Source organism: Sinohyriopsis cumingii, chromosome 4, assembly GCF_028554795.1.
Source record: "Sinohyriopsis cumingii isolate HCF-2022 chromosome 4, ASM2855479v2, whole genome shotgun sequence".
Classification (NCBI taxonomy): Eukaryota; Metazoa; Mollusca; class Bivalvia; order Unionida; family Unionidae; genus Sinohyriopsis; species Sinohyriopsis cumingii.
The window spans coordinates 135,086,215-135,110,583 of NC_142964.1; the positions used below are offsets into that span (position 1 = coordinate 135,086,215).

General features: G+C 36.3%; 1 protein-coding gene across 1 annotated transcript in view; it reads right to left on the reverse strand.

The window, feature by feature from the left end:
• LOC149802134 (putative peptidylglycine alpha-hydroxylating monooxygenase 1) overlaps positions 1–24,369 on the reverse strand; it is a 71,556-nt gene that overhangs the window by 8,578 nt on the left and 38,609 nt on the right. Inside the window, exons 6-10 of the mRNA XM_089956538.1 lie at positions 12,174–12,263; positions 11,800–11,848; positions 11,051–11,115; positions 10,519–10,599; positions 10,094–10,170 (exon numbers count right to left, since the gene is read on the reverse strand). Coding sequence (XP_089812664.1) covers positions 10,094–10,170; positions 10,519–10,599; positions 11,051–11,115; positions 11,800–11,848; positions 12,174–12,263 — 362 coding nt within the window. The remainder of the gene's footprint in view (positions 1–10,093; positions 10,171–10,518; positions 10,600–11,050; positions 11,116–11,799; positions 11,849–12,173; positions 12,264–24,369) is intronic.

The following is a 24,369-nucleotide window of genomic DNA, read 5'->3' on the forward strand; positions in this document are numbered from 1 at the left end:
ACCCGTTATTTTATGGCATCAGTGTGTGATTTAGGAAACATCAAGACACAAAATGATGGATGAATAGACTGACTATTGTTTACCGACTTGCATGCCTAAAGAGCGTGCGTGAAGGAAAACATCCTTCCATTTCAATTCTAACTAAAACATGATCCAGAGGGATAGAGAGAGGTGAAAGAGCACAATTTCATAAAGTGTGAGTAAAAACAAAACACGCCATCCTTATTATACAATGTCAAGACCAAGAGACACCTACGTTTTCTTTCTGGTCTATTCTCTTTTAGAAGGTAGTATGAAATTTCACATCAGGGCCAACGCATCGGCTCACATTGTCAATTTTTCCATTTCCATGTCTTTACTGGCACAAGTTCTTCATCATCTTCAATTTCTTCTTCTTCTGAATCCCTCTTCTCTGTTTCGTCTTGTTTTTGTTTCTTCTCTTTTCTCGTAGGGTACTCTGAATTCCAGTGTCCTTTCTCCTGACAACGATATTAGGTATCTTGACTTTTGTCTCTCTTTCTTAGACGAAGCAGGTATTCTGGAGACAAATACCCATTTACCTTTGCAGATATAGCAAACTTCATTAGCACTTACACACTTTCGTATGACTCTCATCAAATCAACGATCAAAAGAGTAAGTTTTGTTGCCACTTTCGCATGTGAATTATGCTTTCGTATCACTTTTAGCAAATATTTGACCAGCAGGTCGATCTGTGCTGACTCTTCCATCTTCTTGATCGTTTGAGAGCGGAATGAATACTCTGACGCTAAGACACTCTCCTTATATACAGGGACCTGCTGCGTATGAAACCTAGTCAAATGTAATTTTGCAATAAGATGAAACGATTTCATTGAGGAAGTAAAAAGCAATGATGTACCGTATCGCCTCACACAAAACCTGAATTGTTAGTTCAAATCCGTGTCAGCGATTTCGAAGACAACATAACTGAGCTTTAATCAATGCTCGCCAATTATGCCACAAAACCACGAGTCCTGATTCACGCCAAAAGAAATTTCGTTCGGTCCATAAAAAATAGTATCATATCTGAGAAACGCAAAAAGGAACTTCCAGAAAACTGAGAAAGACGGCTTACACCTACAACGTAGTGCGTAAAACTTAGTCAAATTAAATTTTTATAGTCAAGACGAAACGATCTCTTTTCAAACAAGAAAGCCATTGTCGCTTGGTGTCTGCTTTCTTGTTTGAAAAGAGATCGTTTCGTCTTGACTATAAAAATTTAATTTGACTAAGTTTTACGCACTACTTGAACTCATACATTTACGTTGTAGGTGTAAGCCGTCTTTCTCAGTTTTCTGGAAGTTCCTTTTTGCGTTTCTCAGATATGATACTATTTTTTATGGACCGAACGAAATTTCTTTTGGCGTGAATCAGGACTCGTGGTTTTGTGGCATAATTGGCGAGCATTGATTAAAGCTCAGTTATGTTGTCTTCGAAATCGCTGACACGGATTTGAACTAACAATTCAGGTTTTGTGTGAGGCGATACGGTACATCATTGCTTTTTACTTCCTCAATGAAATCGTTTCATCTTATTGCAAAATTACATTTGACTAGGTTTCATACGCAGCAGGTCCCTGTATATAAGGAGAGTGTCTTAGCGTCAGAGTATTCATTCCGCTCTCAAACGATCAAGAAGATGGAAGAGTCAGCACAGATCGACCTGCTGGTCAAATATTTGCTAAAAGTCATACGAAAGCATAATTCACATGCGAAAGTGGCAACAAAACTTACTCTTTTGGTCGTTGATTTGATGAGAGTCATACGAAAGTGTGTAAGTGCTAATGAAGTTTGCTATATCTGCAAAGGTAAATGGGTATTTGTCTCCAGAATACCTGCTTCGTCTAAGAAAGAGAGACAAAAGTCAAGATACCTAATATCGTTGTCAGGAGAAAGGACACTGGAATTCAGAGTGCCCTACGAGAAAAGAGAAGAAACAAAAACAAGACGAAACAGAGAAGAGGGATTCAGAAGAAAAAGAAATTGAAGATGATGAAGAACTTGTGCCAGTAAAGACATGGAAATGGAAAAATTGACAATGTGAGCCGATGCGTTGGCCCTGATGTGAAATTTCATACTACCTTCTAAAAGAGAATAGACCAGAAAGAAAACGTAGGTGTCTCTTGGTCTTGACATTGTATAATAAGGATGGCGTGTTTTGTTTTTACTCACACTTTATGAAATTGTGCTCTTTCACCTCTCTCTATCCCTCTGGATCATGTTTTAGTTAGAATTGAAATGGAAGGATGTTTTCCTTCACGCACGCTCTTTAGGCATGCAAGTCGGTAAACAATAGTCAGTCTATTCATCCATCATTTTGTGTCTTGATGTTTCCTAAATCACACACTGATGCCATAAAATAACGGGTTAAATGGGTTTTGTAGTGTTGGGAGTGGGGAGTGGGGTGTAGGTGTTTGGCAGAGTTGGTCATTGCAGGTGAGGGCTTAGGTGCTTTCAAAAAACTTTTTCTTCTTCACTCTGTGTTGATAGTATATTTCGGGTTTGTATGCGTTCGCGTACGTTTGTGTGGATAGTTTATTTGGGGTTTGTATTATCTCCCTTCTGTGTTGATAGTATATTTGGGGTTTGTTTTTGCCTCTTCCCTCTGTGTGTGTGTATGTGTGTGTGTGTGTTTGTTCGCGTACGTTGTGTAGATCGTATATTTGGTTGTTTTTTTCTTCTTCCTCCCGAGTGTGGATAGCATATTTGGGGTTTGTATGCGTTAGCGACGTTGTGTGAATAGTATATTTGGGGTTTGTATGTGTTCGCGTACGTTTTTGTGGATAGTTTATTTGGGGCTTGTATTATCTCCCTTCTGTATTGATAGTATATTTGGGGTTTGTTTTTTCCTCTTCCCTCTGTGTGTGTGTATGTGTGTGTGTGTGTGTGTTCGCGTACGTTGTGTAGATCGTATATTTTGTTGTTTTTTCTTCTTCCTCCCGAGTGTGAATAGTATATTTGGGGTTTGTATGCGTTCGCGTACGTTTGTGTGGATAGTTTATTTGGGGTTTGTATTATCTCCCTTCTGTGTTGATAGTATATTTGTGGTTTGTATGCGTTCGCGTACGTTTGTGTGGATAGTTTATTTGGGGTTTGTATTATCTCCCTTCTGTGTTGATAGTATATTTCGGGTTTGTATGCGTTCGCGTACGTTTGTGTGGATAGTTTATTTGGGGTTTGTATTATCTCCCTTCTGTGTTGATAGTATATTTGGGGTTTGTATGCGTTCGCGTACGTTTGTGTGGATAGTTTATTTGGGGTTTGTATTATCTCCCTTCTGTGTTGATAGTATATTTGGGGTTTGTTTTTTCCTCTTCCCTCTGTGTGTGTGTGTGTGTGTGTATGTGTGTGTGTTCGCGTACGTTGTGTAGATCGTATATTTGGTTGGTTTTTTTTTCTTCCTCCCGAGTGTGGATAGTATATTTGGGGTTTGTTTTTTCCTCTTCCCTCTCTCTGTGTGTGTGTGTGTGAGTCTGCGCGCGTATGTTGTGTGTGTGTGTGTGTGTTCGCGTACGTTGTGTAGATCGTATATTTGGTTGTTTTTTCTTCTTCCTCCCGAGTGTGGATAGCATATTTGGGGTTTGTATGCGTTAGCGAAGTTGTGTGAATAGTATATTTGGGGTTTGTATGCGTTCGCGTACGTTTGTGTTGATAGTTTATTTGGGGTTTGTGTTATCTCCCTTCTGTATTGATAGTATATTTGGGGTTTGTTTTTTCCTCTTCCCTCTGTGTGTGTGTGTGTGTGCGTATGTCTGCGCGCGTACGTTGTGTGTGTGTGTGTGTGTGTATATTGGTCTCTGTTTGTCCCTATAAAAACTCACTTTATACCTATCAGATACACTATACCTACCTACCTGCAGTAGCGTGTATTCAGGTCAGCCACTTGCAACACTGTTGACATTTATCCCCTAGTGTTCAGTACAGTGACGTCACTGACGCTGGAAATTTTGAGACTATAAATATCGACTTGGGGATTTCCACATTTTGTAGCTATACATATATACTAGAATTCATAAACAGGAACGTCACTCAAGCTGAGGCTATAAAAAGATAGTGGGATTTTCCAAAGGAAAAACCCACAAGTTGGAGCTATAAATAGATAGTGGGATTTCATAGGAATTTCAGCTGATTATAGATACATAGGTATTTATTCACGATCGTCACAGAAGTTGATATTGTAAGTAGTTACTAATTTTATCCATTTTAGTCTAAACCATTGTAACTTAATTTTCGGGGATATGTTTATTTTCCTTTAAATTCTGGGACAATTTCGTCATTTTAGCGTTACTTTTAGTCACATCCATTTTGTCGTTGAGCATTTCCTTGATTATAGCTATTTATAGCATCATTACAATTATGCAAATTTTTGAACACCCCAGCAAGATTTCAGGTCTTGGTAATGCTTTATATATAAATCTCACGCTTGTACTAGTGTATGTATGTTTCTGTCTCTGTTGTGTTTGACCCTCTACCATCATTGTCCCTAGACAATCCCACCATGTTCAATTCCCCTTGAGGCTATACAGACCCACCATGTTCAATTTCCATATGTTCAATTCCCCTTGTCCCTAGACAGACCCAAACTCTATTCCCATGTTAATTTCCCCTTGTCGCTAGACAGACCCACACTATAGTTCCATGTTAAATTCCCCTTGTCGCTAGAGTGACCCACGATTTTTCGCCATGTTAAATTCCCCTTGTACGTAGAGTGTCCCACGATTTTTCGCCATGTTAAATTTCCATTGTACGTAGAGTGTCCCAGGGGTCCCTGTAATGCTAATTCCCATTGTACGTAGGGTATCCCACTTAACTACTCTCACCTCTACCTATTAGATGTGTACCCTCAGACCATTAGCATACTATTTTCGTCATAAACTTCATGGCAAATCCTTGGGGTAATGGTTTACAACAATTTACAATGGAATGAACATATATTCAAGTCAATTCAGTATTACGTCCGATAAGGCCATACCTATCGACCAAACTGAAGTAAGGCCATTTGCCTCCCTCCAGAAAGTCCTGATATGATCATGGAACAGGCAGTGATGGGAGGTTGCAATATATGTGTGGACCGTGCAGGGTATCCACTCAGATGTATTGGGAACTGAAGGTCATTATCTGCAGCCGAAGGCGCCTCCAAATGTATCGAAATTGTCGTACCACTGGATTCATACGGACCTGAACGAGAGTGTGAGGGAGAACTCTGTCCAGTTTCCTTCATTTAATCCAACTCACACGTAAGTCATGACATTATTTCTCCCCTCCACCAGATACATGTATGGCCTGTGGCTAGGGGCGATCAGTAAAGCAGCAGGTGTGGATACACTGATAGATAATTATGCAGACCTGCATATAGGCGGCTCAAAGCATAAGGTCACATTTCATTACAACGAAGTAGCAGTAGTAATTTTCAGCACCATTGGATGAACTGAGCAGCCCGTTTTAGAATCACACTGCTCATCTCTGTGGCATACGGAAGGGGTTAGAAACGGTGCTCTAAGCATTGCCTGATTGAACTTACGTTGGTCAGCACACATAGACTGATAAAATTTCCATCATAGTGGTCTAAAACCAACAAAGAAGACAAAGATGGGGCAAGTCACCACTGGTGCCTGAAACGTACGCACACGAATGGACAGTACATCAGCAGATATACCAGAGAGAAGAACATCTTAAGTTGGTAGAGATTCAACATTCAGATACCAGGTCTGAGTGGAAAGCGCCAACTTGATAACGACAACTTGTCGAGGTAGGACCCTTGCATCTTCTTCTGCAGTGTTCGACGTAAAGAAGAGATGTGAAGCTAGTGCTGAGCTTGTTATCATATCAGAGCTAGGTAACAAGGTCACACATCTACCAGAGGGCGTAAATCACAGATTAATGCAAAAATACTCCTCCGCTGTCCTGAAAAAGACACGTAACGATCTTCAGCTCCTATGCACCCACCATGATCTACCCAGATGAGATCAAGGACAAATTTGTATGAAGACCTGGCGTCTCTAATTGTAGAGTTCCGAAGGTAGACAAGCTCATTATCCGTGGCGAGTTCAATGCTAGCGTTGGCACAGATACTAAATATAGCCAGTTTAATCAGCAAAAATGACTTGGCAAATGCAAAAACAATAAACGTCTTGTACTGAGGAAATGCGCTGAGTACGTCCTCTTAATGACTAACACGGTCTTCCGGCTGCCAAATCGAAGCAAGACGTCTTAGTTGCTCCCACTCTTCAAGCGTTGGCACCTTACATCACTGTCAGGAAAAGTCACAGGGAGGTTGTTCGAGTGACGTAATCAATGCGAAATGCAGAATGATGTACTTGATACAGGCGCATAATGTCATATTCAGCCTAGCACACAACAACGAGGCAAAAAAGTGCCCAAGTGGCATAATGTCTTCAAAGTGACACTGAGAATGTGAACCAGGCATTTGTCGAAGAAGTGTGCAGTCAACTAGAAAAAATTGATATGAACTCCGAGAATAACAATGAAAACTGGACATTCCTCAGATAATATGTGTACTCATCTGCATAATAAACCCTAGGTCCTTCCACACGTACCCATCAAGACTAGTTAGATGAGAACGATGCTGACATACCAAGACTCCTGAATGAGAGGAATCTACTACAGAGTGGTTGTTTAAAGTACACTACCCTATCATCAACATCAAGAAAACTATCCAATACAAAATCAGCGAGTTACAAGACTTATGGTTGAGCAATAAGGCATATGAGATTCTATGCAGACAGTAATGATAATAGCTTCTATGATGCTCTGGAGATAACGCACGGTCCATTGTAATGAATAGCATCTCCAATACTGAACAATGACAGCACTACGCTGCTCACGAAAAGATAAATCAAAGATCGGTCGAACACTTCAGCAGCATCCTCAATCAACGGTTATCTATCAGTGAGAAGGCAACTGACCTGCTGTCCCAGGTGGAAATCAACGTACCACTTGCTGCTCTATAAACGCCTCTGAAACAGTGAAAACATTTGACCTGAATTCCAATGGGAAAGTACCTGGAACGGATAAAATACCAACAGAAGTGTACAAAGTACCTTGCGCAGAAAGACTGAAGTCTTCCAGTCACTGCAGATTCAGTGATCTATACCCCAGGATTACAAGGATGCTTCTGTAGTCAGCGTGAACAAGCGGAAAGGCAATATATAATTGTGCGACAACCATCGGGGTATCTCCTTTCTGTCAATAGTAAAATTCTACCAGAATTCTGCATTGCCGTGTGCATCACATCGATCAAGGGTTCCTGCCTGAGAGTCAATATGACTTCAGGAATGGACAAAGCATCATATACATGGTATCTAGTAACCTGGAGAAATGTCAGAAACAGAACTCCAACCTATACACGACATTCAACGACCTGACAATAACATCTGACACAGTTGGTCGCGTAAGACTCAGTTCACTGTCAAGACAGAGGCAATGTGCCGACCGTCACCACAACAATCTTGCGTAGAGCCTATAATCATAGTAAATGGTCAAACCTTCTTGGTAAGTTATATATATATCATGCAATCTACATCGATGATGAAACCAACCCTAGAATATCTAAAGTAAGTCTGGCCTTTTGCAGACTACGCGCAAATGTGTGGGAGCGCATTGGCATTAGTCTACTAACAACACTGAGGGTCTTATTAATCCATCAATCTGATTAAAATCAGATCTCCACTGGCCTACGTGAAGAGCTAACAGCGACCGTTTCGGGTTCATGTTCTGGTGACACATGTTATTACCATAGTCAGTAATTTTATCAACCAATCAGGTGAAGTCTCGTATCTTCGCGTTTGGGAGACTGAGCAGTATGGCGGAAGGGTACCAAGGTGGGACAAACGATTTGATTCACTTTCAAATATCAGAAAGTTGCATTTCCATTGGCTAATTCAAAGATCACCAGAATATGACCCCTAAGCAGTCTCTGTCAGATCTTCACGTAGGACAGTGGAGACCTGATTTTAATCAGATTGACAAATCCGTTGTGTCATGCTTAAGAAACCGTTTACGGCGTACAGACACCATACCATGAAGCTGATCCAATTTTACATGGGAAGTTGATGATTATATGATGGCAGTACAGTGTCCCAGAAACAGTTTCTCACAATGGGAGACTTTGCAAACATCCAATTCTGATGGTGAAATCACAGCTGAGATGGGCAGACATGTCACCAAGATGGCAGAAGAGTGATTAATAAAGATATTATACGGTAAAGGAAAAAAATCTTAGGGTGGTCAGATAAATCGATTCAAAGACTTCATCGATTCCAGTCTACCATCAAACATTTATTTTCTCTGAGTCTTGTGAAGATCCTGGAGAAGATCGCTTGTCCTGAAGCGGTCGGTCCATAAAGACTTTGAACGGATGCGAATAGCAGAGGCAGAGATGCATAAATGTCAGAACTGCAGCACGTCCTCCATTGATAAAGCAAACGCATGCGCCATCTACTGTCAAGTTTGCCACAGACGGTTTTCAGCACAATTTCGGCCTAAACAGCCATTTACCAATTCACAGAAACCAAACTAACTAGTGAGGTCATGGCCATTTTTGAACTTGAAGGACAAACAACAATATAATATAAAGCTATATACAACCATACGTAGATTACTGTAATTTTGTCTGGAGAAATACTTCCGCCAATGATATTTACAAACTGAAGCTTGCAGACTCGTCCTAGATAATGTTGAAACATCCCAAATGATAGAAAATGTGAACAGCAAGTATATTATAGCCAAAAATATAAATTCTTAAATATTCTACTTTGCTGCCCCACTAAAAAAAATATATACTGTATATACATATTTAGAGCATGTTCATATAGAATTTTGTGTACATTACGTCAGTGTGTAAGTTTAGCTTATAAGTTTTATAAATGTATTTTTCTGTCTAAAGAATAAGAGTTGTATGCGACTTTATTGTGTATGCAACTGTGTGCTATGTACGTAAATATGCAATTAATACAGGGCCACAAGGTGGATTCTTTCATTGCAACTGTGCAGTCATCTTTAACTTAGGCCGTTATTTATTATTATTATTATTATTATTATTATTGATATTATTATTGATATTATTATTATTGTTGTTGTTGTTGTTGTTATTATTATTATCATTATCATTATTATTATTATTATTGTAGGGTAAATTATCTATGGGCTAAATTCCCTCACATCATTAACATATTTACTTGTTCAGGGAGCCACAGAAGCTCAGTGGTTAGCTGCTGGACAGGCGACCGAATGGGCGCGGGTCTGAAATCTACCATCGGGACCAGTTTGGGTAAGACACTTTACTCCAATTGCCTCGGCACTAAATACCAAAATTGGGTTGTTTTGCCCGAAAGCACCAACCAAATCTAACAAAATTAACTTTTTCGTCATTTAAGCGTAATTGACCTATAGGCTATGTACTTTCAGATCATTGACATATCAACGTCATCATGGTAGGGCACTTGACGTGGGTACTATATACCTTCAGACCATTAACATATCAACATATCAACATTTCCCAAATTAAAAGATATTGTTATGGAAATAGCCATAACATATTGTAGAAGCATTGCTAAGTAACTACTGAAATTTTACCAAAAATCGGGCAAAATGATAAAAGTTACAGCAAAATGAATTTGTCCATATTACAGGGGGAATTTGATCTAGTATCCAAGTTCAATCAGAAAATTATCTGACAGACAAGGAGTGTTGAGGTAATTGCGTAACAACTAGTTGGCTCGCAAGGAAGACAGAAGTTTGCGGATAAGATTGAACCGTGTTTCCTATTGCCTTCTCTAAAATAGAGGTAACTCACCTGGGAAAGCTTTTGGCCAACGGTTCACAGTGATCACTGAAAATCATTAATCGATTCATAGTTGTCGAGAGGTCAGTTTGTTCTCAAAGTATCAAGTCATCGTTGAAGAATAGGCAATCGATTAACCCAATATTGACAAATTTTATCTTAACGCATACTTGACGCTGATTATTGCTTTCTGTTATAATCCTCAATTCTTGCAAATCGTTCTAGATAACTCGGAGAGTTGGTAATTTGGAATTTTTATGCTACCTAACTTACCTGTGGTTTGTGTGGATCCTGCCGTCCGATTTCACGCCATTGTCCGTCATGAATGACGTACCCAGACACTACCTTACCTGAAATATTGGATATGAAGTAGATTGTGATTTTCTCTTGACCCTCACAATTATGAGAATCTGACAACGGAAGTCATGCGGAGAGGGAAACGAAACATACGGTATAGTGTAAATGAAATACAAGACAGGGGAAAGTATGCTAAGAGATAGGTAAAAAAAAAAAGTATGGTAAACTTCTATCCTCAATACAAGCGATTGGGAACTAAATATAATTATGGGTAATCTCGTGTCTTCATAAGCAGCATTTGTCCAGCGAGGCTTACGTAGCCTTAATTTAATTTTAGTAACATTTTAAACCTTGGTAATTTCCAAATGAGAGAGAGAGAGAGCGGAGAGCGGGGTGATTACCTAGGCCATGAGTATGAGTTCTGAATGCAAAAGGATGAATCACGAGATCTTCATCAAAAGTACAGGCTGTTTCCATGTACACTGCAAAATTTTCAAAACATTCAAAATATAGTTAATATTATGATTAAATGGAAGACTGGGTGGCAATTCGATAATACTAATTGAAAATGTACATGTTTTTGTACTATATTCGATGTAACTTTCCATAGTAGGCACGTGTAGACACGCATAGTTTCTCCTAAGCAGGAGGATCTAGGAAATAGTGTGTGCAATTTCCAACACTGAAGATGATCGAAAATGATTTTCTGAAGAAAAGTCAAAATCTGCATCAACTTTCCTTAAGTCAAGGAAGAATAGTATTTACATTTTCACTATAACGACCTTCTAAGATAATTTGCCACGACAAATTCTTTGCAATAAGTGTAACTACATTAGTACTGATTATTTTTCAACTGTTATGCGAATTATCTCTTTTTCTTTTCTTCCAGTTATGAATTGACACATGATTGAATAAGTCATTAAATAAAATTACCTGTGGAATGGGAGGGTATAACACCGCTTGTTCCCAACAGGTACACTCCGGCTCGTCTTGGCATCCTAAGAAGAAAAAGGAACACGATATCTGTGTCGATATACAAGACGATCATAATTTTAATATTGAACCAGGCTGCTTAGTAATACCGCTTCCAGGTTTAATTATATTGTATTACCATCTCAACATTTCTATGGTAGGAATGTTTAAGGCTGTCCGATCATTGCTTGTTTTCTCGTTTATAAGTATGCAACACAATTGGCAAGACCCCTTTCTGAGCTCTTCTGATAATAAGAAGAATTGGATGAAAAGGAAATGAAAGAATGTAATAATAATAATAATAATAATAATAATAAAATTAAAATTAATAATAATAATAATAATAATAATAATAATAATAATAATAATATTATTATTATTATTATTATTATTATTCAAAGACTGCTTTTCTAAGTGGGACACCGTTGCCTTGTAGACTTTTAGAGACAATCTAAATGCTCCCATGACATACAATATTCCTACAACGAATGTAAATATCTATTTTGATAGAAAGAATAGGAACATTTTTCGAATTGTAAATGATTAACTGTATATTTCTGGTTCACACAAACAAAAACACATCCAAAACGTCTTCACTAAGAAACAAAAACAAACCAAAACAAACCTTAGCATATTCTTATTCGGAATACAATTACAAACCGATGTAAAAAGGTATTAAAGAAAGAGAGAATAATTCAGTGGAAACTTACTCAGTGTTTGTAGTTGTCATCGTAATTCCAGAGCTGTCAGTCTTATTATCTGAAAACAAAATATAATTATGTTAATGCAAAGAAATATAATATAGGTTCTTCTCACGTTTCAGGTTAGTGACAAAATTCATTTGAAATCAAGGCAGCAGATTATAAACTGAAAGAAAAATCCGTCACCATATACAACTATACGACGAAAACGAAGCAAATAAATAAACAAAATGTTTTACATGTTGAAAAAATACGTTCTGGCTTTAGCACGCAACATACAGGTAAAATTCAAGCGAAGTGGAGTCTATGTTATTCAACGGCGTCCGTTAAAGCTACAGTATATACTTTGATATAAAAATATAATTTATGGTTTATCTACTCACTCGGTGGAAGGAACGTGTCGACAGATTTGTAATGCACTTGCAGCACCAAATATTTCACGTCAGTGGAACCTCCAACCGTAAAACCCACCCCTGGGAAGAGAAAAGCTTGTACTATAATCACATGAATATAGGCAAACAGGATAAGTCGAGAACGCATTCCTATAATAGAAACTAACGAAAACTAAATTGTAAATATCTTCATAAACCAGACAAGAAAGACTAGGACAACAACTTCTGTTAGTAAACGTATTGGACATAATTGACAAACAGACGACGGAAGAGACGTTGTTATTGATTTGTTAAATCGCCTCTTCGAAATTCCATTTTTACACCCCTCAACAACACACGTTGAAGATAGTGACGTGGATACTGATAAATAAAGTATCAGATCACGTAGGTATCTGGTGAACGATTATTCACCATGCTCGTTGTATTCCAATATATTTATAGATAAGCGCTTGTTTTTAAACATTTTATCGCAAAGTATTCCATCGCTCTTAACAATTTGTCTCTTTTGATAAATGCCTCATTAATGTTAGCAGCTGCTCATGACATTGACGACGAAAATGGCTTTCAAACGTTTCACACTGAAAGTACGGTTGTGGTCGGTACTGATAATAGTGAGGAGTATTCCAAAATATTCTTCAAATACATACTATATCCTGACTAATCTACTTGTTTACAATTTACTTCGTTTCATCTCATCTTTCACCACAAGCAGATCTCTAAATCGTAATCTGCCAAAGTTTATATCTTCAGGTATCATCAGTTCTTTCATTCTTAGTACCTGTCTAAAGATCACAAAAAATACTTGTCATTATCTACGTATCATAAATAAACCTCATATGTATGCATACATGCGATATATTGGTTTTATTTGTATTTATGAGAACTATTTTATTTGCGATATGCGTTTCAGCTAATTCGTGAGAAGGCACTTCCGCAAAGTAAGAGTGTGATTCAAATTAAGAAAAAGAGCGAATGTAAACAGAACTACAAATCGATCAGGTTATATATTTTTGAGTAGTTGCATACTTTAAAATCAGGTACTTTGTTCAGTTTTGGATGGGCTACATTGCCATCAATGGTGAATATTAAATAAGAATAGCTCAACATGCCTTGTGACGATGAATATGACATGTATACATGCATATATCCATGTGCTCTGCTAAAGTGGACTACAGGTGTGTTGAATATGCAACGTATAAGGAAAGAGTTGACATTTATTTGTATAATTTTTACAAACACATTAGTGGTGATTTAGTGACATTTATGTTATTTTAGTGTATGACATTTTAACAGTAAGTACATTAGTTGTTTTATCGTTGTACTCATTTGAAAAGACATTGTGTGGTTTAAAAAGCAGGATACGAGGAGGCAGCTTAATGCTGCTTGTGATACATATAAAGTCTTACATTTTGTGCATTTGGACTTGAATACATTTTAATTATATCCAATGAGTGGTTGGAGATTTAAACTCAATATTTACTAATTAACAAAGTATAGAAAACCGAATTACCTATTGTGGTGGAATATATAGGTGTGCAGCATTCACAGAAAGACATCTGGTCAAAGAGTTGAAAATATTCCAGACTCTTCTTTTGGAAGTCATCAAATTGTTTTTACTAAACATTGTGTCATTATTATTGTTTCCAACATACACAAAGAACTGTGCTATTGTCTTCATCAGAAAATAATGTTTATTGCAAGTACAGGCCTTCCTACATTGTTTTAGGAGCTACTGTCAAAGTTGTTTAGGACTGCCTGGAAGCCATTTTATTTGGAAAAAGTATGTGAAAGGAAGCTAATGTTCAATTTCTCAAAGTTTTCTACAAAATTCACTTCTTCTTACCGCTAAATGGATTATTTACAAGTGTTGGCTAAATTTTATTTTGCATACATAAAGACTCCAGAGTTATGAACTGCATCAACGTCAGTGAACAAAAATGTGTGAACCATGCAATTTTATAACTTAAAAGGAAACCAAACAAGTCAATCATGTGGACCATTCTATTTCGCACTTGTTCCGTGTGTTTAGTACAGACTGCGTTTTACACGCGTATATGGATGAAGTTCAGAGCAAAGCCCGTGCCTTTTAATTGGTGACAGCTCAGAAAAAGGTTTCTTATTAAATATTTTCATATAATTTACTCCCTGTTTCAAGTTGTTCAGACTATATTTCCAACTTTCAAACGGTATTTTTCTTTGCTATTCAATCGCTTTTACGTCTATATATAGTGATTTCGTCTTTGTAACCTCTTATTCGTTTAAATGTTTATGTTTTCCCATTCGGTTCCCTTTCAATTACTGATATAGTTTCATAATAGAATAACATTCATAATAATAATAATGGATAACTACATAATGCAGTATTGAATCTCCATCGGGGTATTCGATAATCGTCCAATGTTTAGCGGTAAAGCCATGCAACTCAAGATTACAAAATCAGCCTCCAAATATGTTTTATAAGCAATTAAATGCAGTTGTTGTATTGCAACTTATCAAGAATACTGCATTCTTTTTAACGATTTCACTCTTACTAACTTTTTTTAGGGATATTGAAACAAAAGAGGGACATAAGGAGACAAATGAAATTTCTTTACTTCACTTAAATATTAGGAGCATAAAAAAAATCACTTGGAATGTACAGCGGAGGATTTTCCAATTTTATTGTAAGTGAAATACATTTAAATTCTTGTGTCCAGTTTGATAGTTTAAAACTGGGTGGTTTTTAAAATAACATTTTAGAAACGATATAAACAATCACTGGAACGGCATTTTGGCATACGTTTATGATAATCTACTTTGCAAACGCTGAACGATTCGAACTTTCAGTTGTCGTGACATTGAACTAGTGGGTTGAGATTACGTTACCTCGTATAAAATACCGTTAGGGGTAGGGTAAAAAGAAACTACTTGCCTACCAGTTTCTATGAAGTTTTCAAAATTCAATTGATATCGTTAGTGACACGTATAAACATATTATTATTTTTATTATTGTTGTTGCTGTTGTTGTTGTTGTTGTTGTTGTTATTATTATTATTATTATCATTTGGATTATGGAGGACTATAACACTGACATGCTTGTACCTTCTATTTCTGCAAATTTAGTTATTTTAATGGCAAGAAACAGTCAACGTCATGTGATAACAAATCCTCCACGAGTTACTTCTACTACCAAAACCTTGCTTAATCCATCTAAGTAGTGGTACAAATGTAATTCACACATACATTTTAAAAATGGATAGAAAATGTAATGACCATGATGCCCTTAATATAGCAACCAGTGCTAACGTGTAACTCCCTTAATATAGCAACCAGTGCTAATGTGTAACTCCCTTAATATAGCAACCAGTGCTAATGTGTAACTCCTTAATATAGCAACCAGTGCTAATGTGTAACTCCTTTAATATAGCAACCAGTGCTAATGTGTAACTCCCTTAATATAGCAACCAGTGCTAATGTGTAACTCCCTTAATATCGCAACCATTGCTAATGTGTAACTCCTTTAATATAGCAACCAGTGCTAAGGTGTAACTTCCTTAATAAAGCAACCAGTGCTAAGGTGTAACTCCCTTAATATAGCAACCAGTGCTAATATGTAACTCCTTAATATAGCAACCAGTGCTAATGTGTAACTCCTTTAATATAGCAACCAGTGCTAATGTGTAACTCCTTAATATAGCAACCAGTGCAAATGTGTAACTCCCTTAATATAGCAACCAGTGCTAAGGTGTAACTCCCTTAATATAGCAACCAGTGCTAAGGTGTAACTCCCTTAATATAGCAACCAGTGCTAACGTGTAACTCCAAGTGGCCTACAGGAGCCATGTCTGATTTAAACAAACTCAACACTCTGATGCAGGAACTAACCTGATAGATCTTTTGCTAACACCAAAAGATATTGATGCTGCAAGTGATATATTCACAACCAAATTGTTAAAACTCCAAACTTAGTGTTGTTACGTATATTTGATTTAATTTGTGTTTGATTTGATATGATTGTTTGTGGGTTTATGAATCTTTTTATTTTATCTACATATCACTAGGAATTTGATATTTTCCAGAAAATTCACTTTGACATGAATCTTTCCTTAAATACCTAATACTAGAAAAACTGTTTCTTTTTTAACTTAGTTACTTGCCTTGATTGAAGGTGAAGTAAAGAACTTTTTCACGGATTAAAATGATTGGTTCTTATCAAGGACATACAAGGGCTACGTGATTTATATTTGTAACATGATCACGTGATTCTCTATTTTGCAATTAGGCATTTCCAAAATTGCGAAATACTTAGTATTAATACTGATGTTGAGAGAGAGAGAGAGAGAGAGAGAGAGAGAGCTGTAAGAGTTTTTGGGGCTTTTAAACACTTGATGTCAAAATTATTTTCTTCTATTGTGACCAGTATTGAATTTTTGAGTTTTTGAGTTTTATTTTAATTTTTCGGATTCTAAAAGATTAATTTGTTTCTCTGGAAATATTTTGTGCTCATACATAATTCTTGAACAAAGACGTTTCTTAAAAGTTTTATTTGGATTTCCAAGACCGGAGGATTAATTATTGTGTTTCTACAAGGAACTGTAGACTTCAACACAGTACAGGTTACATCATACCTCATCGCCTTCCATCTTGGATTCTTCGTCGGGACTCGAACTTGAATTCATTAGAACATTTTAATATTAGGACTTCTAAAATATTATTCGTGGATTATTCTTGGATTATTTTTGGATTTGATTCTGGAAAGCGTAAGTTCTCATATATTTTCATTTTTATAATATTTGTCCTGGGAAATAAATTATTTATTATATTTTTCAAAGCTTGTTGTTTTCACTATTTCTTTTGTCACTGTTTATTCGAGCCTAAACACGTAACAATGTATTCCTTGCAAAACTACTAAATGTCCAACTAAGAAACCGTGACTTGATTGCCAATTAAGAAAACTGACAATGAAAAGGGACAGAGCACGCAAATTTGTCATCATTTGTAGTAGGCCAATCGACTGGAATAAATTCAAACAAATCAGGGACAATGTAAACAACACGAACAGGTAAAAATATATATAATAATATTTATGAATTTCTGTCATATTCTGAATAATGCTTCTCAAATATTTTGGAAAATTATAAAATTATTCGTGAAAGAGATAAATTATTAAAATTATATTCCAATCCTTCAGATTCTGTTCTATCACTTACAGCTAAAACAAATAATGTTTCGTTTTGCTTTTATTATGAAATATAAACTAAAAACTTATTAAATAAGTACTTTACTTTAATTTCAACCATTGATGATAACAATGTTCCTCTCCCTATTTTTTTAAAGATGCTCCGATATCCTAAACGAAATTGCTATTATCCAAAAACAAAATATGAAATATATTATTAATTCTATTTCTCTCAATAAAGCCACTGGGCCTGATGACGTAAGTCAGATAATGCTTAAAGGCGTCATTGAAACAATAGCAGCACCCATAACAATGCTTTCTGATCAATCGTTAAAGGAAAACTAATTTCCAGATACATGAAAACCTGAGCACATTTTACCCGTTGCTTAAAAAGTGATTCCCACTGGGTTGTCAATTATAGACTAACCTCTGTATTAAGCTGTGAACGAGGCATTTTAAACAGGTGGATAATTACCGTCCTCCAAACCGCCTTTTTAATAATTATCAATCAGATTTCCTTCCTGGTCACCCCACTGTTTTTCAATTTATTGAAATGTATCATATTATATGCAAGTCACCTGTTGAATCTCATATTTCTTGTATTGTATTATGTGATCTATCGAAAGCGTTTGATCAGGTCTGGCACAGAGGATTAATTAGAATGAATACGGTGTTTCACGTAATCTCATAAAATACTTTGAAAGTAATCTAAGTAATAAAAAACATGCGGTCCTTTTCCTCGATACTTATTCACGAGAAATGATTATGCCGGTGTGCCACAAGGATCCATGCTTGGCCCTCTCAAATTTCTGTAAACGATATTACCGAAGGTATGATCTCTGTCTGTCTGTCTGTCTTTCTGAATGTCTGTTTGTCTGTCTGTCTGTCTGTTTGTCTGTCTGTCTGAATGTCTGTCTGTCTGTCTCTCAACCATCTTTTTGCAGATGACTCATCCCTGTATTACTCATTCCCTTACTGTGCTGAAATAGCTTGTCAAGAATAATCATCTTATAAAACTGCACAATTGGTCAAAGCAATGGCTCTGAAAATTGATCCAGTAAAAGAACAGTGGCTACGTTTTTCACGGACCAAAACGTAACAAATATTCCTGAACTTGGTTTTGAAAATATTCATCTTAAGTATGTGGATTACTATCAACATCTACGATTATTGCTTGCATCAAATATCAAACGGACTTATCACATTGATAAAATTTTAAAAACAGCATCTTCTGGAACCAGTATCATCTCGAATAGCCCATCTTCAAAAACAAAAATACAAACTTTTCAGGCAAATTTTATCAAAATTACACACAATGTATATCAGGCCCATCTTGGAATATAGTCTGAGATGGCGATTGGTTGATCGAGTCAGAAAAAATTTAAAAACTACAGCTTGAAGCGGCAAGAACATTGACAGGTTTTCAAAACGACACTAGTAGGCAACCTATTTTGAAATAGGGTGGGAAAGTCTGCAGTCTAGAAGAAAGAGTAAAAATTATTAAAACCCTACAACATTAAATCGAGCCAAAATCTGGAATATCTCATTGAATTACTACCTGTGTCTGAACAAACAAATTATAAACATCGAAGTTCAAAAAATATGGTCATTTGCAATTTCAGGCTAAATTCTACCAAATTATCTTTTATAGCCTGAACGGTATCCACGTGAAACAATCTCGAACAATAAATTCACTGTATCATGCTTTACCGTGCATTTGAAAAAATGTTTATGTCCTAATATTGTATCTAGTAAAATACCTAGTTTTATTAATCGAACCATAGATAGTACCCATACTATAATACGACATAATGATAGTAAAAATTGATCTTCACCGTGTTCAACTTGTTGACACCCGTTTTTGTTCCTGCAGTGTGATTGAAACCACTATGCATTTATTCATGTTCTGTCCCAAGTATAATAGACAACGAACAGAGTTGATGAGAAAATTACTCTCAGTGCCATATGTAACTTTTAGTTTAGATTTACTGCTTTGGGAAAATATATAATTCTACATGTATGCAAAATATATAATCGATGCTCAGATCATGGTTACTGTCATTGTGCAACCCCCTCCAATTATTTTTTTCGTTATTAGTCGCTGTTGTTATGTTGAATTTATTGTAATACTTGTGTTATACAGGGACAGAGCTTTATAGGCGACAATAAAATACGCTTAAACAGCAAAAATCCATTTACCGCCCTAGTCGTGGGCGTTTATTCGTTATTTTCGCATAAAACCAGACTAAAAGTATCGATCATCACTGGATGTTATGCCAAGGGATTTGGGTAAAAATCAATTTGTTATTTCTAGTGAATTCTGATGAGACTGCCATAGCGTGATTATCTAGTGAACCAGACGACATTTGTAATACCTACAAGGTCATGGACAAATGTCACTTAAATTAAATCAAAAGTGCACGAACAGAAATAATTGAAGATTTTTTTACTTAAGAAAAGGAAAACGCATATTGCAAACCAATATATTGTCTGATATAATGAGGGAACGAAGCAATTTGAGTTTTTGCTTTGGTGTAACCTTCACAGCAGATTACTGTTATGAAATACCAACTAACATGCAAAGTCAAATATCCAGGAAAATTCTTTAATGATCATAACTCACGTCATAACCTGTTGTTGATATCTAAGCTTATCGCAGTGTATCTTGCTTAAACCACTGAGAGATGTACACGATGTGTCATACAACAAGTCATGCTTGCGGTAATAATAGCTACATAGGGTATGGACGGTTGATGATGCTGAACAAACCAATAGGTTGGTCCAATTACCATGATCAAAATGGAAGCAATTAAAATCTGATCTTCATTTTGTCATTAAGGTCATTTCTATATATAAAAAATCCAAAGGTTGATTATTCAGCATTAAAAATCTTTCAAACGTTGGTCATTTGAATTGTTTAATTTTCGATTCCCATTCATAAAAATGAAGTTAATTTAAAACAGCTGTTTGCGTTTTGAAACAACAGGCTAATGAAACAAGAGGAAAACGATAGCAGTTCCTTATTTTCGAGAGAGTTACTGAAGGTATTGTTTGGTTTAACTTGCTTTTATGAAACAACCTGATTTTGCAATTCATATTTCCCATTTTTGTGGCTTAGCAAGCATAATTTCGATATATTTAATATAGGTGATGAGGATTTACTGACTCGATTGTTTGGTTTAACTTGCTTTTGTGAAACAACTTGGTTTTGCAATTCATATTTCCCTGATTTTGTAGATTAGTAATTATAATGTTGATATAGCTAAAATGGTTCGGAACCTTAAATTACCAGTATAGAGATAATGTGCCTTGCTGAACGCGTGCAGATTTCTAAACTTGACAAGGAAATCTACTGGGAAGATATGTCCAATCAACAAAACTCTTCGCTACTGTCATGATTGAGTTCCAAGTTAGTACAAAATAAATCCCAGAAGCCTCGAATGCACCATAACTCCAAAGGAAATCGACTTTTGAGTCGCAAGAGTGTTATGAGTACAATGGAAAGATATTACTATAAATTGCTACATTTTCTATCAAACGGAAAGAGCTGAATTGCGTGCCACACAAAATCATGCTGTATGTGCTATTTATTGTATGCATAAGCAGCAGGGAGGGTGGACAGATCACTTTTTTGAAGGGTCTAAAACTGAAATAAACTCTTGTAAAAAAGACGATTAAATAACGTAAATAACAATAAAATTGAGCTAATAATCACCAGTGGAGGCTTCTCTAATGGGGTTAGTTCATTTTTTCTTCATGTACTGAAATATAAATGTGTACTCGTATGTTACAAAATTGGACTAACTAGGTGTTTGCACTCCACCAACGCTACTTCAGTATTAAATTATTGATGATAAAATAATGACACCGTCTACAGAATCTCACACAGCTAGATTGCTCGAGAGAGTCTAGAAACAATAAAGAAATTTCTTCCTGTTCGTGATTCTGTCAGGCAAAAGCTACAAGAACGACAAGAAGCTCAAGCTGAGTTTGCAAATGGTTCGGAACAATTATTTAAACCTGTTACAAAAGTCACTGAAATGGTTGTAGAAGCTACAGAAGGTCTTCATCCGACGTTATAACAAACTGCTTAACAAACTGAAAAGATAGCGAGAAGAACTAAACGAACGAAATAGATTTTACGAGAACTTCCGGTTAAAAAAAGCTACTGCTCATCCTCCTCATGAAGAAATACTTGAAGGTATTGGCAAAGTTCGTGCTGATATAAGTGAACTAAAACGTCATGTATCAGAAACACCAAGACAAGATCAAGATGAAAGTAGAGTTGTACTGAGTGATATATTTACCAGTGGAAGTATTAGTTTCATAAGAAGAGAAATTAAAGACGTTAATACATTAGAAAGAAAAGTATTAATATAAAAACGAATTTTTAAAACCTGGATACAATCCTCGGTAGGTACGTCGTGAAATGGATATTTTGCATATACTGCAATGAAGATCGGGTCCTTCCTGATGATCGAAGATTTGATGATCATCGTGCAAGAATAGAAAAACATATTGCAGAGTGAGAACGGTCACAACACGAACGACATCTCGGAACAATAAGGGAGGAAGAGGAAGGAGCAGCTGGATGTGGGCTTGCTATTGGTACAATGGGAAGTGGTCTTGGCGCTTGTCCTAACAATGTTCTTTCTGACGTAGATAGATTAGAAATTATGTTTGGAGGAAAATGCGCATGAAATTTTTCGCCAGAAATCATTAATGTAATATCTGATATTTTCCAGCGATTATTTACCGGCGGCATCATGGACAGTACTGTTTATCGATCTCAATGAATACCAAATAAAATGATCATACATAATGCACAACGTGGGCAGACCATGGTCAGAATAGTAAATTCGCGATTGTCGATTTATAAAGCAGCTTACGGAGATGCACTTGTGATGTTGTTCAAGGTTTATTTGCAAGAGTAGCCTCCAAAGCAATACCAATTGGAAAACAATTAGCAATGAAAGCTATTGACATTATTCGAGATAAAGGTATTGGTGCTGTTGTGTTGGTGATGTTGACGGTAAAGCGTTCTTGGCAGTCAAAGAAAGACTAGCACGATTAATGAGACGAAAACCACAACCAGTGAAACTGGCCAGCACCGAAGTTATACCTGCAAATGTCAGTACGATAATAAATCAAGATCAAATCAAAAACTAGCAGAGCTGGCTCATGTACCTATGTTAGAAAAAGAAAAAGAAAAAAATATCGCGTTAGACGATAACAATTGCAATAAAATGTTCAAGCGTATATCCGAATCAGCGTTTGATATGGACGCACTTAAAGATGAGTCTGTGCGTGATTATCAGTATTATTCTTATGAAGCACGTGTACCAAACGCACGTGGAAGAATCAAATTACAGGTTCAGGATACAAGTAGATATTTCTTATCTGCTGAGGCATTTATCGAGGTCGAAGGTAGACGTTTGAGAGCAGACGATACAGCATATGGAATTGGTGATCGAGTTGGTTTTGTTAATAACGGTGTTATGGTGCTATTTAATAACGCTATATATACGATTGATGGAAAAATATTGAATCGTGCCTTGAAAATGTTGACGTTGCCACGACGATAATTGGCCTTACAAGATATGTGGTGATTACTCAAGATCAGTTGGTTTGTCAAGGATGTTTTCAAAAGACGTAACTGATCATCCAGAAAACAGAAACGTAACACTAAATGTAGATGGAACTTAAGTTGCATCAATGAATGAAAATTTCAACTTCGGATTTTCCGCACGTCGATAAATGTTGAATGGCGATGAAGAGTTTTCATGCGCAATTCCACTGTATTGCTATTTTTTTGTAACATATACCCCATCAAATTGTATAATCCGACTGAATTTCATTTTTTTGGTATCATTTATCTGAAATCTGAGCGAGAATGTGTTAAAAAATATTCTATTACAATATGTTTTGTAATCTTATTAGATAATATTCCCATCAACTGAATAAATAGACAATATTTTTTTAAGCTGATCAAACTTAATGCAGGAATCTGCATAATTTCATAATTTCATCTATATCACACGTGATCATAATACTATGTTCTCGGTGCAGTTCATTTAATTGTTCCTGCGTCAACAAAAAGTCTTCCTTGCCGTATTTATCAATAATTATATCAACACTAAATTGTTCTGTATTGACTGGAGACTGGGTCTTTGTTCTGACTGCGTTTTCAAGTACGTCTTTGTCGTGTACGAAAAATCTCATATGTTGGTACATTATATATTAAAAGTTAGGAATCTATGATTTTACATATAAATTTATATTAAAAAATCTTAACGTAAATCAATAAAGTGTCCGGATTGGTCAGTAAGCTTGAAATGTATTCTTGACAATAAATTATTATGACACCGTAGATAAACAGGATTAATAGGTTCTTGTACAATCAAATATCCAGGAGGTACTCGCGGTGTAAATGTATATAAAATATATCCTTATTGAGCCTGACTAGATTTTTCAAGATCTTTTTGATAACTGCGATCAAATGCATCACAACAAGATTGACTGTGATTGAATAATATCTGTGCCCATTGTCAACCGTGATAATAATGAGTTACCATAAAAGAAAGTAATCGCTGTTCTTAAGCAAGCGATGAAATCATTACTGGCATCCACAGCGATAGTTTTGTTAGTGTTTCTTTACCAGCACCAACGACTGCATCACGCCATATTGTATCATTGTCGGTGGCTTTCCTAACAAGTACCACGGTGTGTTTAGCGACAAGTATAACCTTTCTAACATTTCTGCAAAATCCAAACATTCTTACACAGATTAGATTCAACTACTCCTATTAAAGATTTATATGTCCTCTTCTGACTTTGACGTTGTTTTTTCATCACAGATGGTACGGTACCTAGAAATTGTTTGCAAGGATCAACCTGTAGTAAATGTGGCCATCGAAAGGGTACTCGTTGATCAATTCGCTCAGACGCAGAAGAAACTTCAATTGCTGTTTTAGTTGATAACGGCTCTGTATATTTATACCTACTTGCAACGTCGACGACAGTTAACAA